Source organism: Austrofundulus limnaeus, unplaced genomic scaffold (genome assembly GCF_001266775.1).
Source record: "Austrofundulus limnaeus strain Quisiro unplaced genomic scaffold, Austrofundulus_limnaeus-1.0 Scaffold54, whole genome shotgun sequence".
Lineage (NCBI taxonomy): Eukaryota > Metazoa > Chordata > Actinopteri > Cyprinodontiformes > Rivulidae > Austrofundulus > Austrofundulus limnaeus.
The window spans coordinates 1,190,923-1,204,099 of record NW_013952456.1 but is presented as its reverse complement, the minus strand read 5'-3'; the positions used below and the strand labels follow the sequence as shown (position 1 = coordinate 1,204,099).

Genomic DNA, 13,177 nt, shown 5'->3' with positions numbered 1-13,177 from the left:
ACTTACTTACTTACTTACTTACTTACTTACTTACTTACTTACTTACTTACTTACTTACTTACTTACTTGCTCACTCGCTCACTTTCTTTCTTACTTTCTTTCTTACTTTCTTACTTACTTTGACTTGTTTTTATGCTGATGTGTAATATCTTCCTTTGACTGTGATATTATTTCCCTCACCTTGAATCTGTGCTGTAGCTACTGATGTTTCCCAAGTATTCCATATTGCTGTAGTTTAGAATATTTACATTTTTAAGACTTGAAGCTGACTAGCTTCAGCACCGTGGCACCATTTTTTAGTGTATAATTTTCTAATTTTCCCTCTATATGACACAGTTAAGATGTTGATGATGCTTGTACTTTTACTRAAGTATCACTTTGTGGTACTTTATACAGCGCTGCTTAAACCCAGTTAAAATGTGAATAAATAAAATGTCTCAGTAAAGTCCCTTGAAAATGAGCCTTTATTGTTTATAAGTTTTAGAACAAGTCTACAGTGAAAATTGTGCTGTGAAATTCAGCCTCTATTGCTGAATTACAGGCTATTTCAGTGTTGATTTTGGCGTTTACAATACCATTTACAATTGAATGCACCACAAAGTCACAACCTCCGGCTGCAAAGGGAACCGTAAAAAGCGGTGTAAACGCGCAATTTATTTTCAGGAACTCTGAAACCCCGGATTGAATGATCGCGGTAAAACAACTGACCTTGTGTTTCGCTTAATGTGAACYAACCAGGTATTTATGAGTAAGCATTGTTTAATTGTTTTTTAAATCTATTTTTGTAGTCATGTTACATTTTTAAAAATGAATTAAGAACACGTTATTTCTACATTGTCAGGTTCCTTCCTCCTTACAGTAAACATAATCCGTTTAACTTGGCAGGTCCAGAAATGAGCGACTCTTCAGTAAACCCTCTGGTTCTGATCGGTATTGGGTCCAGCTTTGCCTTCTCTGGCCTGTTTTATCATCTATACCAAGAAAAGAAGAAAGAGTTAAAAAAGCTGAAGGTAAGTTTATTTCAAACAATTTTTCCAAACAGATAAAGGTCTATGAAGATTTAAATTGTTCCTGTCTTTTTTTTTTTTTTAAAGAAAATACCCATTTTCAGACCAGATCAGCACCTTGTTAAAGTACTGAACTCAACTCCTCACAAGAGGCTCCAGTATGTTGCTGTTGAAGGTACAAACCTGTTTAATAATCAGATTTTTGTTTCAAACTGGACTCAGTCACTGGAAGACTTTCACTTTCGGTTTTTCTAAGGTGTCGTTCATGCTGACAGTGAGCCTCTGACCAGTCAGTTTGTTCCTCGATGCTCTGGTGTGATCCAGAAGATTTCCGTGGAGGAGGAATGGAAATTCTTTAACTATGTCACCAAGACCTGGTAGATCCAACTCAAAAACATACARCCAGATTCCTTATGTGCCAGTCTGTTAATCCAGTTTCATATTTCAGGAAGTCCCGCACGGTAAACAAGAAAGAGACCAACAACTCTGTGCCCTTCAGTCTGGTCAGCCCTGGATCCTACGTGCCTGATGTTTATGTGAGAGTCCAAAACCCTCTGGAGGCCTCAGGGAGCTTCCTGGAGAGGGTTTATTTCCGAACGAGGAGCGCAGAAGAGGGAGTGATGGATGTGGTGTTGCAGGGTCTGAGRGGTGAGAAACCTGTGGGGATGGTGGAGAGCGAGGAGATGCTGCGAGAGGGGAGCAGCCTGACGGGGTTTGGGGAGGTAGTGCTGGAGGGCAGCCGGGTGGTGAGGCTGCAGGCCCCGCAGGACGGCCGCAAGTTCACCCTGGTGCCCAGCGACTACAGGAGCTTCATGGACCGACACGAAGCCACAGCCAGCATGTGGAAGATGCTGACTGCTGTAGCTGGGATCACTGGAGCTTCTCTCGTAGCTGGGGTCATTTACAACTTTACTGGAAAACAGGACAAGAGTTCCAAGTAGGTGAGATTCTACAGGTTAAAATCCACCGAGGTTGTGTCCTTTGTTGGGAAAAAACAAGCCAACATTTGGGATTTTCTCTCAGTGCCTCAGCTTTCTACTAAATGATTTTGCTGCAGATAATTCAATTATAAATCAATCATTTTGATTTGTTTCACTGGAAGCATCTTGTTTTTTTTTGGACAAGATGCATCAAAGGCAGGAGGATGAATGTCATGATTTTTATGCAAACAACAAAACATTTTGTGTGAACTAGAGATCCTGGTGTGTGTGTGTGTGTGTGTGTGTGTGTGTGTGTGTGTGTGTGTGTGTGTGTGTGCGTGCGTGCGTGCGTGCGTGCGTGCGTGGTTATGGCTTTGGTGACATTTGGGGGCAATTTTATGACAAAAATCCTACCTTTGGGGACAACTGGTGCATTTGGGGACAAAAGTTGAGTTCCCATTTAGTTTAAATGCCATTGGTGGTTGGGGGTTGGGTTTAGGACCAAGGTGTGAATTGAGTTTAGGTTAGTTTTAGGGTCAGGTAGGTACCTGTGAGGTTAGCCTTAGGGTAAATGGTCAGGGTTAGTATTTAAATTTCAAAAAAATGAATGGAAGTCAATGGAAAGTCCCCACAAGGATAGAGACATAGTATGTGTGTGTTTGTGTGGCCATGTTTTTGCTACTTGGCGGGGACAATTTTTCACGAAATTGGAGCCTTGTCTGGACCAAAGCCCAGACCCGAGTTTGGAGGCTGATTTTGGGTGGGGTGGGGGTTTTGAGGACTAATGAGTGAATTAAGTTTATGCTAGATTTAGGGTCCGGTATGCACTGGGGTGATTAGTTTTAGGGTAAAGAGTCAGGGTTAGGCGCTATAGAAATGACCAGTAAAATGAATGGAAGTCAATGGAAAGTCCTCCCAAGGATAGAGAAACAAAGTGTGTGTGTGCGTGTTTGTGTGTGTGTGTGTGTGTGTGATGTAAACATAAATGTGGACTACCTTTATTTCAAGCCAACCGGAGAACATCAAAACTGGAAACACGACGTGGTTTCTGAAATGTTTTGATGGAATCTTTGCAGTATTTTGTCCATCTGGGCCACTGTACTTCAACAAATTCACTAAGTTTATAGAGGATGAGAAACATTAAAATAAGACACAAGTTGCACAAATTTAAAGTAAAAMGTTTTTGTGGCTTTGGTTGTCACTTAAAAGCAGAGGTTCGCAAATTGGGGTCCCAGAGCTCCCACAAGCTGTATTTTGGAGGTCCTCAAAAAATTATAATAAACTGTTAATTTAGTTTATTGTTTAAAAGAAATGCAAAAATTCATATAGGGAACAATGCACCAGTAAAACAAATATAACCAAGAATACAAAAACAATTAGTCGCATGGCATTTAGGTTTCAGCACGAGGTTTCTGAGGGGGTCCCTAAAAAGTTTTCCCCTGTAAGGGGTCCAACCCTGCTTTAAATTACTTGTGAAATTTATATAGTTTGTTGCAAGTTCTGCTTTTTAAAGAGTGTTATTCTTGTTATAAAAATCTAATTTTATCTGTTTACTTAAAATAAGTCTTCTGTGAACTGAACTTGTTTTAAAGATTTTTACTGTTTATCTGATTTCACTGAAACTGTATGACATGGAAACAAAATGTTAGTAATTTTGCTAAACCTGGACCAATAATTCATTAAACAGATAATTTACCTCTTTTAGTCGATGCTTTTCACTGAGCTTCATGCACCCTCAGTGTTCAGAACATACAAAAATTAAAGGTGATTTAACATTTCACGTAATGAAGCAAATGTGAGAAGGGAAAAAAGCGAACCACGTGTTGATGTTTCAGTTTACGCAGGCAGGAGAGCTGATCTTTATTTGAACATATTTGGAGAGCACAGGCGCTGGACGTGACCAGGCAGTGTGTGATGAAACAGATCAGATCCTGATATTAGAGGCAGAAATCTGCTGTGGAGGGTCAAAACAACTTAAATCCCTTTATTAACAGTTTATTTTGAAATAGTTACAGATTGAACTCTGTCCAGTCAGAGGACACATTCTTTCCTTTTTATTCTCCCTCTGAAGACTCCTCGGCCTCCTCCAACCACTGGATGAACTTCTGAAGCTGTTGTGTAAAAACAAGAAAACAAGGCTGTCAACGATTCTGCATGACTGAAATATTTGATGAAGGGAGCAAATGAAAGGTGCAGTGAASCTGATCATAATATTAGAATTAAAGGTCCTGTGACATGCTTATCCTTCAAAAACAAAAAGTCAAAGAAAACATTTATATTTAAGAAAATTAACATAATACACATGATTTTACCCATTTTGTCTCATAACTGGCATATTTTTTTCTTGAATTTGGCCCAGCCACAATGAAACAGGAAGTGACATCAAAGGGGAACTCTTTAAGAAAAGAAACTCTAGTCTTTGTTTATTGAAACAATCTTATTTAAACTCGTCTTCCACTCTGATAGTGACTTAAAATAATCTAAAAAAACATCAGATTCTTCTCTAATTATTGTAGCATTGCTCTGTTCACATGCAGACATCCCCCTTTGACATCACTTCCTGTTTCTTCACATGCAAATATCTCAACAACTGTTCATCTCAATGGCGTGAAATTTGACTTGCAATAAGTTATCAGTGTTCTCTTTCCAAAAAGGCATTCACATTTATTACAAAATTTTGATGTCACGGGCACTTTAAATGTTTAAGTTTAGATGTGGAGACATTAAACCTACCCTCTGGTTCTTCCGGAGCTGCCTGCTTTTGTCTGTTGTGGCTTCCTGAGAGAACCAGCGCAGAATCATCTCCTCCTCCAGGATCTCCTGCTGGTACAAGTCCATCAAGACCTGTTGCACAAACCACACAACGTATTCACTCCATCCAGGCCAGGTAGACACAAAGAAAATTATACACAATTATGATATCCATCCTGACCTCCGCCATCGCAGCCCAGTGGCTCTCCTGCTCCAGAAAATGCTCCTCAAAGGCAGACAGACAGTCCAGGTGGTCCTGAGCCCTCTTCACATAGTTCTTAAAAACTGGGGCCCACCTCTTCAATAACTAAGYAAAACAAAAACTAAAATGTTTATTGTTGAAAATAAGAAAACTGTACACATGAAATAAAGCTGAGTTATTCACCGGTAGGAGCAGAGCAACATATTGTGAAGCACTYAGAGCTGAACCCTGCAGCTGGAAAGGGTACTCCAACACCACTCGAGTCAGAATCTGCATCACCTCCTTCAGACTGATGTTGTAGGCGTACCTGGAGGAAGACCAGGTGTCTAAATAATTATTCATCAATGCAAAAGAGGGAGCAGCATAACCGTGAAGCTCAGACAATTAACGTACTTTAGAGAATTGATCTCGAGCACGAGATTATCGCAGCTGATGTTCTCCTTCAAACCTCTCTGCAGAGTCCCGAGAACCTCCACCTGGAAGACTGCACAACAACATTTTGAGTGTTCCTTCAGTCAAACTGATCACAGGTTTTGGTCTCTGAGTTTCGTCCCTTCGGCCAGCAGGGGGCAGTCCTACGCTTCCACACACAGGAGTCCTCACCATTGACATCGTCCATCTCAGGGGACGGGATCACTGGATCATCAGGACCATCAAGCTCACTGTCCTCACTGTCGCTGTCAGGATCCGGGTTCAGCACCAAACCTATAATCAGGAAGAAAACACTGATAAGGTTAAGGGTTAGGAGCATGGGGCTCATGGTGGGTTTTACAAACAGAGAAGAGCTGCTCTTCTACCCCAGAGACACTGTGACAGCTCCTCTTCCTCAGTCTCATCCAGACTGCTGGCCTTCCAGATGTAACCTTTTCCTTCTGCTCCAACCTCTGCTGGATTGAAAACTGAAAAAGAAGAAAACACAGTTTTGCGTCACAACATACAATATTATTACACAAATTATCCAACCAAGAGCAGATACACACCTTTCTGTTTGGTTTTCTCCTTCCTCTGACCAACCTCAGCATCATCGCTGAGAAACTCATCATCATCTTCCTCTTCCTCATCTGGATGGTGCATAGACACAACAGTTCCTTCTGGTAGAGACATGTTCGGTCCTATAACCACCTGAAACACAGTTCAGACTAATTTACACAAGCTAACCTAAACACCCAGGACATTTTACCCTGATTATATTTTGGTACCATGGCTGAAAATTATTCTCTAGTGGGGAAAATAATATAAGAAGCAAAATACCAAAACTATGTTTTCTCACCATAAAAACTTTTCATGAAGGGAATTCATGTGACTGAATTTAAAATAAAGTTAAGTTTCTGCAATAGCATAACTTAACCAAGGAATAGTAACAAACATATAATTTATAGACAGTAACTCACAACAGTGCCATGTGTTATTGCTTACATTAAATGTGTTATTCTAACATTAAAAGTGTTATTTCTTGTATTAAATGTGTTATTGCTTACATTTAATGTGTTATTCTAACATTAAAAGTGTTATTCTAACATTAAAAGTGTTATTGCTTATATTAAATGTGTTACTGTTTACATTAAATGTGTTATTGCTTAAATTAAATGTGCTATTACTTACATTAAATGTGTTATTGTTTACATTAAATGTGTTATTCTAACATTAAAAGTGTTATTGTTTACATTAAACGTGTTATTGTTTACATTAAATGTGTTATTCTAANCATTAAATGTGTTATTCTAACATTAAAAGTGTTATTGTTTACATTAAACGTGTTATTGTTTACATTAAATGTGTTATTCTAACATTAAAAGTGTTTTTCTAACATTAAAAGTGTTATTGTTTACATTAAATATGTTTACATTAAATGTGATATTGTTTACATCAAATGTGTTATTCTAACATTAAATGTGTTATTCTAACATTAAATGTGTTATTCTAACATTAGAATTGTTTTTGCTTATATTAAAAGTGTTTTTGCTTTTATTAAGTGTTATTGTTTACGTTAAATGTGTTAGTCTTACATTAAATGTGTTATTCTAAAAGTAAAAGTGTTGTTGTTTACATTAAATGTGTTGTTTACATCAAATGTGTTATTATAACACTAAATGTGTCATTTTAACATTAAATGTGTTATTGAATACATTAAATGTGTCATTCTTACATTAAATGTGTTATTCTAACATTAAATGTGTTATTCTAACATTAAAAGTGTTTTTGCTTATATTAAGTGTTATTTTTAACGTTAAATGTGTTATTGAATACATTAAATGTGTTATTCTTACGTTAAATGTGTTATTCTAACATTAAATGTGTTATTCTAACATTAAAATTGTTTTTGCTTATATTAAAAGTGTTTTTGCTTATATTAAGTGTTATTGTTTACGTTAAATGTGTTATTCTTACATTAAATGTGTTATTCTTACGTTAAATGCCAGAACACACTGTTTATTCAGGGTCACGCCCTCTTTGACTTCAGCCTTGTCACAAACCACAGACTGCCGGATCACCACATTACTGGCGATGTGAACATTATTCCAGATGTAGGCATGGTCCAGGATTACACCGTCACCTGTTGCAGGAAAACACAGAAAAGMTTTGGGACAATTCTACAGTGTGAGCCTTCAATCTCCCATTATCAGACACAAAGCTGCTTATCAGCATTTCGCTGGCCTGTGAGCTCACCAATGGTGCAGTTATCACCGATGACACTGTTAGAGATGCTGCAGTTGGCACCGATGCTGGTGTCGCAGCCGATGAGAACGTTCTCCTCCATCTGGCTGCCGTGTCCCAGGCTGACTCCAGAACCCCGGTACACATTGTGACGAGAGTACGTGCAGCTACGCCCCTCCTGGTCTGTGAAGTTGGACTCGGGCGTAATGGGATAGAACCATCGCCGCACAAGGTCCGACGACACAGAGTCGTACATGAGTAAGTTGGATACTTGGACGCCGTAGCCATCTTTGGTGACATGCATGTGGATCTGATTGCCGAGGATCTTAACAGAGACAATGAAATATAGCAGCTCATCTAACTGCTGTTTGTATTTTGATAAAATGCGCAATTTATTCAAAGAAAACACTATGGCTGCACAGTACCTCTTCATTGACTAATATCCCTCGGACAAAGTCATCCCTAGTTTGGTAGTCAAAATTATCTGTAAAGAGCTCAGCAACCTGGGGAAATAAATAATTAAAAGGTAGCTAAAAACAGTAACTTTAATAGCTGCTTTATCTTCAATGGGGCTGACCTGTGGTGAGCAGATACTGATATGGCAGTCTAGGAGGTCATGTCTGATTTCAAACTCATCACTCCCACTGTGAAAAATGTTCTGCAAAACACCAACAGGAGTAGCTGTTATCAGTCACTGAAAATGAATATAAACTACCAGTAAAAAAGAGCCACCTGCTTACCATAGGAAACTGTAGCTTCTTCTGCCCTTGAGTCTTCTGGTAGTGTAAGATCCGTTGGCTCCCACTGTCCACAGCTACAACGACATCATCTTCCTCACAGCGTGACCTGTGACCCGGWGACGACTCCTTAAAGATCATGGTCATCACTGAGATGTTCTTCTCCGTCTTCCGCCGATGCCTGGGATGCACAAAAACACGGTCTAATAAGAACTGCATCACAGCAAACGCTCCAAACCTAAAAATAAACGCCCAGAGGTTTGGCCTGGCTGATGAGAGGATCTAGTACCTGTGCTCCTGCAGTGCCTGGCTGATATCAACATTTGACACAACATCTCCATAAACCAACACAAAATCGGATCGCACGAGGGATTTTGCATCCACATCCCTGAGCACATCTCCCAGCGAGCGGTACAGGTCTGAGGTGATGATGTGGACCGTGTTTGGAGAGCTGGCTCGGCACCACTTTGAGTTCCTGTCAGACATAAGGAAAGTCGAGTTAACGTCTTCATTTGAGCGAAATTTGCAAAGCAGAAACATAAATTGTAAAAATAAACAAATAAATAAAATAAAAAACTCACAGCAAGTGGGCTTTGATTTTACTGGCCATCCAGCAGCAGAAGACAAATGTTTCTTGCACCCCAGTAGAGGTGAGGAACTCCAAAGTGTAATCAATCATGGCAGCATTACCCAGCGGCAGTAAAGCCTGACATCAATGACAGAAAAGTCAGCAGTTTCCTGTCTGCTTTGAAAACAGACTTTTATAATGAGTTTTAAATTAAACAAATATATACGAATAAAATAAATAAGCACCGAATGTATGGCATCTCTAGCTTCCATAGTTGGATGCAACTCTGCATGTTTCAGCATGTTGAACATCACTTAGCAACGATTAGCATTTGTAGTTAGCTTAGCTCGCTGCTTACCCGTGGTTCATCTTTGGTCACCGGGAAAAACCTCCGGTTGAAGCTGTCTGCAACTAATACAGCCTGGAGCGGCTGCTGCTCCTCCTCCTCCTGTCCCCCGGCACCTTTCCTACATGAAGGTCCGGAGCCTGAACAGCTCTGTTTTCCTCCCTTCGCTGCCATGTTTGACAAGATCCGAGTGTGTCGTCAGAAACAACTACGGTGACCGCGGTGGGACAATCTTGTGTAGGAAAAAAATTCAAAACGCACAWGGAGATTGTTTTGTGAAAAAATATCAGTATTTTTATATTGAGAAAATAAAAACAAAAATTAAGAGTCACGCGAAAAATAATGTGTCTTAGCTGTCATACGAAATTTATGGTTTATGTTAATTTTTTATGTTTTTGGAGACTTTATTTGCTGTATTAGTTATAGAAACTCTCCAAAATATCTTTATATTGTTGCTATAGGTAAACATCTAACACACTAAACTTAAACCTAAAATCCCCTCAGGTTAGGTGTAATCTAAAACAGTGTTTCCCAAYGTTGGGGTCGGGACCCAAAGAGGGGTCCCGAAACATCAAGGTGGGGTCCTGAAAAAGATTTTCGGAATTAATTACATTTTTGCCTTAGTTGTTACAAAGGAGTGAGATTAGTATATTTAAAATGGATAAATGTAGTATAAAAATGTTGTTACTATGACCATGTTTTGTTGACCTGATACAAATGTTTATCATCCAAAAATAGCTGGGGGCACAGGTCTCTGCTACTGTTATTTTGTGGGTCAAAAGCTGAAAAGTTTGGGAACCATTGCACTTTGGTTCCCAAAGTTGCTTGGGACCCAATAATGGGTCATGAAGCACATTGGATAATCTCCAGAAATCAATTTAAAGGGTAATAAAATAATTGCTGATGTAGTATTTTCTCTATAACTATTACAAAAACCCAAAATCAGTATAAATAAGTATTTATATTTGTGTACAAGCTGTTTAGATTGTCAAAAAGCCTGTATTTTAGCATCTGCTGTAAAGCGGGCGCTGTACCGGTCCGTCGTGGTGAAGAGAGAGCTGAGTCAGAAAGCGAAGCTCTCGATTTACCGGTCGATCTACGTTCCTACCCTCATCTATGGTCATGAGCTTTGGGTCATGACCGAAAGAACGAGGTCCCGGATACAAGCGGCCGAAATGAGTTTCCTCCGCAGGGTTGCTGGGCTCTCCCTTAGAGATAGGGTGAGAAGCTCGGTCATCCGGGAGGGACTCAGAGTAGAGCCGCTGCTCCTCCACATCGAGAGGAGCCAGTTGAGGTGGCTTGGCCATCTGGTAAGGATGCCTTCTGGACGCCTCCCTGGTGAGGTATTCCGGGCACGTCCCACCGGGAGGAGGCCCCGAGGAAGACCCAGGACACGCTGGAGGGACTATGTCTCTCGGCTGGCCTGGGAACGCCTTGGAGTTCCCCCGGAGGAGCTGGAAGAAGTGGCTGGGGAGAGGGAGGTCTGGGCCTCCCTTCTGAAGCTGCTGCCCCCGCGACCCGACCCCGAATAGGCGGAAGAAAATGGATGGATGGATGGATGGATGGATGGATATATTTGTGTACAAGCTGTTTAGATTGTCAAAAAGCCTGTATTTTAGGGTTATTAACAAAGTTCGTGTACTCAGAACAGTAATATTCGGGGTCACAAGTTTTTGCCATGAATATTTTGTGGGTCAGAAGATAAAAAGTTTGGGAACCACTGCTCTAAAACACAAAAAATGTAAAGCATGTAAAAAAAGAGACTTTTGGAATTAAAAAATGGTTTTTGGTCTATTTGCCAACAGGAATATCAGCAATTAGAATGTCTTTTATTTAAAAAGTTTAATCATTTAAAACAAAACAACATAAATTCAATATACATGTACAATAAAAAAATCATAAATTAAATGAAAGGTAGCAGAAGAAAAAAAATCTTATTTCTGCCCCTTTTTCTCAAATAAATAAATTCAATCAAAAATAATCTTCAATTTGCAAAAACAAAAAAGAAAAACAAGTTAAATTCTTTCTTGAGAAACAATTCCTATATTATACCCATACATATTTCTCCAACAAATTAACCTAGATCATTCTCTTAAATATAAACATTGATCTGGCATTTTTAACGTCATCTTCCAGATTATTCCATAATTTAATTCCCTGGACTGAAGAACTCTGTTCCCTCAAACTGGTTCTAACTTTGGGTCTCACAAACTTTTTTATCCTCTTCAGATTATAACAACTCTCTCTTTTAACAAAATGTAATTGGATGTTTGAAGGTAATGTGTTTTTATGGGCCCTACACATAACTATAAAATACTATAATCAACCAAAAATCAAAAAGAAATGACACCAAACTGAAAATTATGAGTATTTTTTTAATGATTCCAGCCTGACACTCAAGGTATGTTGTGTTAATGTAGATGTAAAACAATACTTATGAAGTCCAAGGTGTCATTTTAAAATGCTGAATGATATTTTACAGGTAATCAAAAAGAGTCAGAAGGGAATCACAGATTTCCTGTAATTATTGTAAAGTAAATTCAAAGGACAGAGTGAGGTGGAGCAGGATGACACGTTGTGGCGACCCCTGAAAAGAGAAAAGCTGAAACAAGAAGAAGCAGAAGGAATGCAATTTGTTGATGATTAATGTGGTGGAAAAACACAAAAGTCAGCGTACATCTGAAGCAACATGTCTAACTTTAACAGAATCAAAAACATCTGGCTTCTGTCATTCATACATTTAGACAAAAGCCTTCATTCACAGCCCTGCTAAAGCACAACAGTTGTTCAGGACGTTCCTGTCTTCAGTCTGATTACGGGTGGTGCTCGGTAATCCTCTTGCCATGTTCCAGCACCGAGTTGAGTCGCAGAGTTCTGCTGATCCAAGATGCTGGAATTCCCTCCAGCCCAATCTAGAATCACAGACAGTATGATCAAAGTGCTGGGACACTGGTTGAACATGATGACACATTATGAGAGTCAGACCTGCGCTCCAAGACATGCTCCAATGAAGGARGCTCTGCTGCAGGTGCATCCCCCACAGCTCATGGTGTCCCTGATGGCCGTCTCAAAATGTCTGGCCGTCAGGACTCCYTGCAGCGCTGCCTGGAACGCACCTGGTAAACCTAAATCAACATCAGCATCACTTGGTCAATAAAGTCGTGCTTTAGTGAGGAGTTTTAGAAGGAGCTTGGTTAAATTTACCTCAGGTGTTCGGAAACACGGTGGGGATTAATTCCTGAGGAGACCTTGATAAATTCTCCTTCACCTGATGAATGTGCCCTGAAATCCAACACAAAGCAAAATAAAGTGAGTCYAATATAAGAGAAGACCCCAAAACCATCTAACACAAATCTTTCATTTTCACATAATGAAACGTAGCACTACAAGTCCACGTAACTACAAGAAGCTTTCACAACTCCAGCAGGAGTGAAGCAACAGTGCTGCAGAGTGCACACACCAGTGACTGCTCTGTCTAGATCCTGAGGCTGTTTCCTGTTCAGGTCGCTGAGCTGAGTCAGAACCACCTCCAAAACCTTCGGGTCTGGACCATTCAGGATGAAATGTTCCAGAAACCTGGGAAAACAAAGACAGTATTTCATACAGACATTTTTATTCAATCTCAGCATCCATGCTTAGTTTAGTTTAGTTTAGTTTAACAATAAAAATACATCAATTCAAAGAAAAAAAGTAATGACAGAGCAGGGAGAGGCAAAAAGTACTGTAGGCTTATACTAAACTGCGTTGTTATAAAATATTTTGTCATTCTTTCCTCTTTTCAGACTTCATGCAATTCAGTACATTAAAATCAACTCAGCAAGCACTCATTAAAAAAACTAAAGCATTTAGTGGCTCAATAAAAATAAAAATTAAACTTAGTTTAGTTTATTTTATTTTAGTTTAATTTAGTAAATGTATTTTCATTTAAAAACAAAACAAACACTATACATACAACAAATAATACAAATCACAAAAAAAGGAAAGGTAGCAG

General features: G+C 39.4%; 3 protein-coding genes across 5 annotated transcripts in view; 1 reads left to right on the top strand and 2 right to left on the bottom strand.

The window, feature by feature from the left end:
- Window positions 1-599: 599 nt before the first annotated feature.
- On the top strand, window positions 600-2,197 carry mul3 (mitochondrial E3 ubiquitin protein ligase 3). 2 transcript variants are annotated; one of them, XM_014008953.1, is made up of 5 exons: window positions 600-738; window positions 886-1,010; window positions 1,095-1,182; window positions 1,264-1,384; window positions 1,456-2,197. In XM_014008953.1, exons 2-5 carry the CDS (start codon window positions 894-896, stop codon window positions 1,946-1,948), a joined length of 819 nt encoding a protein of 272 aa, XP_013864407.1. In that variant the 5' UTR covers window positions 600-738; window positions 886-893; the 3' UTR covers window positions 1,949-2,197. The 2 variants fall into 2 exon arrangements, with proteins under 2 accessions (XP_013864407.1, XP_013864406.1); XM_014008952.1 differs by having other exon boundaries at window positions 600-748.
- A 1,687-nt stretch (window positions 2,198-3,884) lies between these two features.
- eif2b5 (eukaryotic translation initiation factor 2B, subunit 5 epsilon) lies at window positions 3,885-9,380 on the bottom strand. The gene is made up of 16 exons (XM_014008951.1): window positions 9,199-9,380; window positions 8,854-8,978; window positions 8,562-8,747; window positions 8,276-8,453; window positions 8,113-8,193; window positions 7,961-8,038; window positions 7,548-7,860; window positions 7,289-7,434; window positions 5,861-6,002; window positions 5,678-5,779; window positions 5,484-5,585; window positions 5,274-5,364; window positions 5,064-5,187; window positions 4,860-4,985; window positions 4,661-4,771; window positions 3,885-4,038 (listed from the first exon to the last, which is right to left on the bottom strand). The coding sequence occupies exons 1-16, from the start codon at window positions 9,358-9,360 to the stop codon at window positions 3,982-3,984; spliced, it is 2,124 nt and encodes a 707-aa protein (XP_013864405.1). The 5' UTR covers window positions 9,361-9,380; the 3' UTR covers window positions 3,885-3,981.
- Window positions 9,381-11,541: 2,161 nt separating this feature from the next.
- Window positions 11,542-13,177, bottom strand: part of LOC106517902 (crystallin J1A-like) — a 5,455-nt gene continuing 3,819 nt past the window's right edge. For both annotated transcript variants that reach the window (XM_014008949.1, XM_014008950.1), the window contains exons 7-10: window positions 12,647-12,762; window positions 12,391-12,468; window positions 12,172-12,311; window positions 11,542-12,098 (exon numbers count right to left, since the gene is read on the bottom strand). In XM_014008949.1, coding sequence (XP_013864403.1) covers window positions 12,000-12,098; window positions 12,172-12,311; window positions 12,391-12,468; window positions 12,647-12,762 — 433 coding nt within the window. In that variant the 3' untranslated portion in view covers window positions 11,542-11,999. The remainder of the gene's footprint in view (window positions 12,099-12,171; window positions 12,312-12,390; window positions 12,469-12,646; window positions 12,763-13,177) is intronic.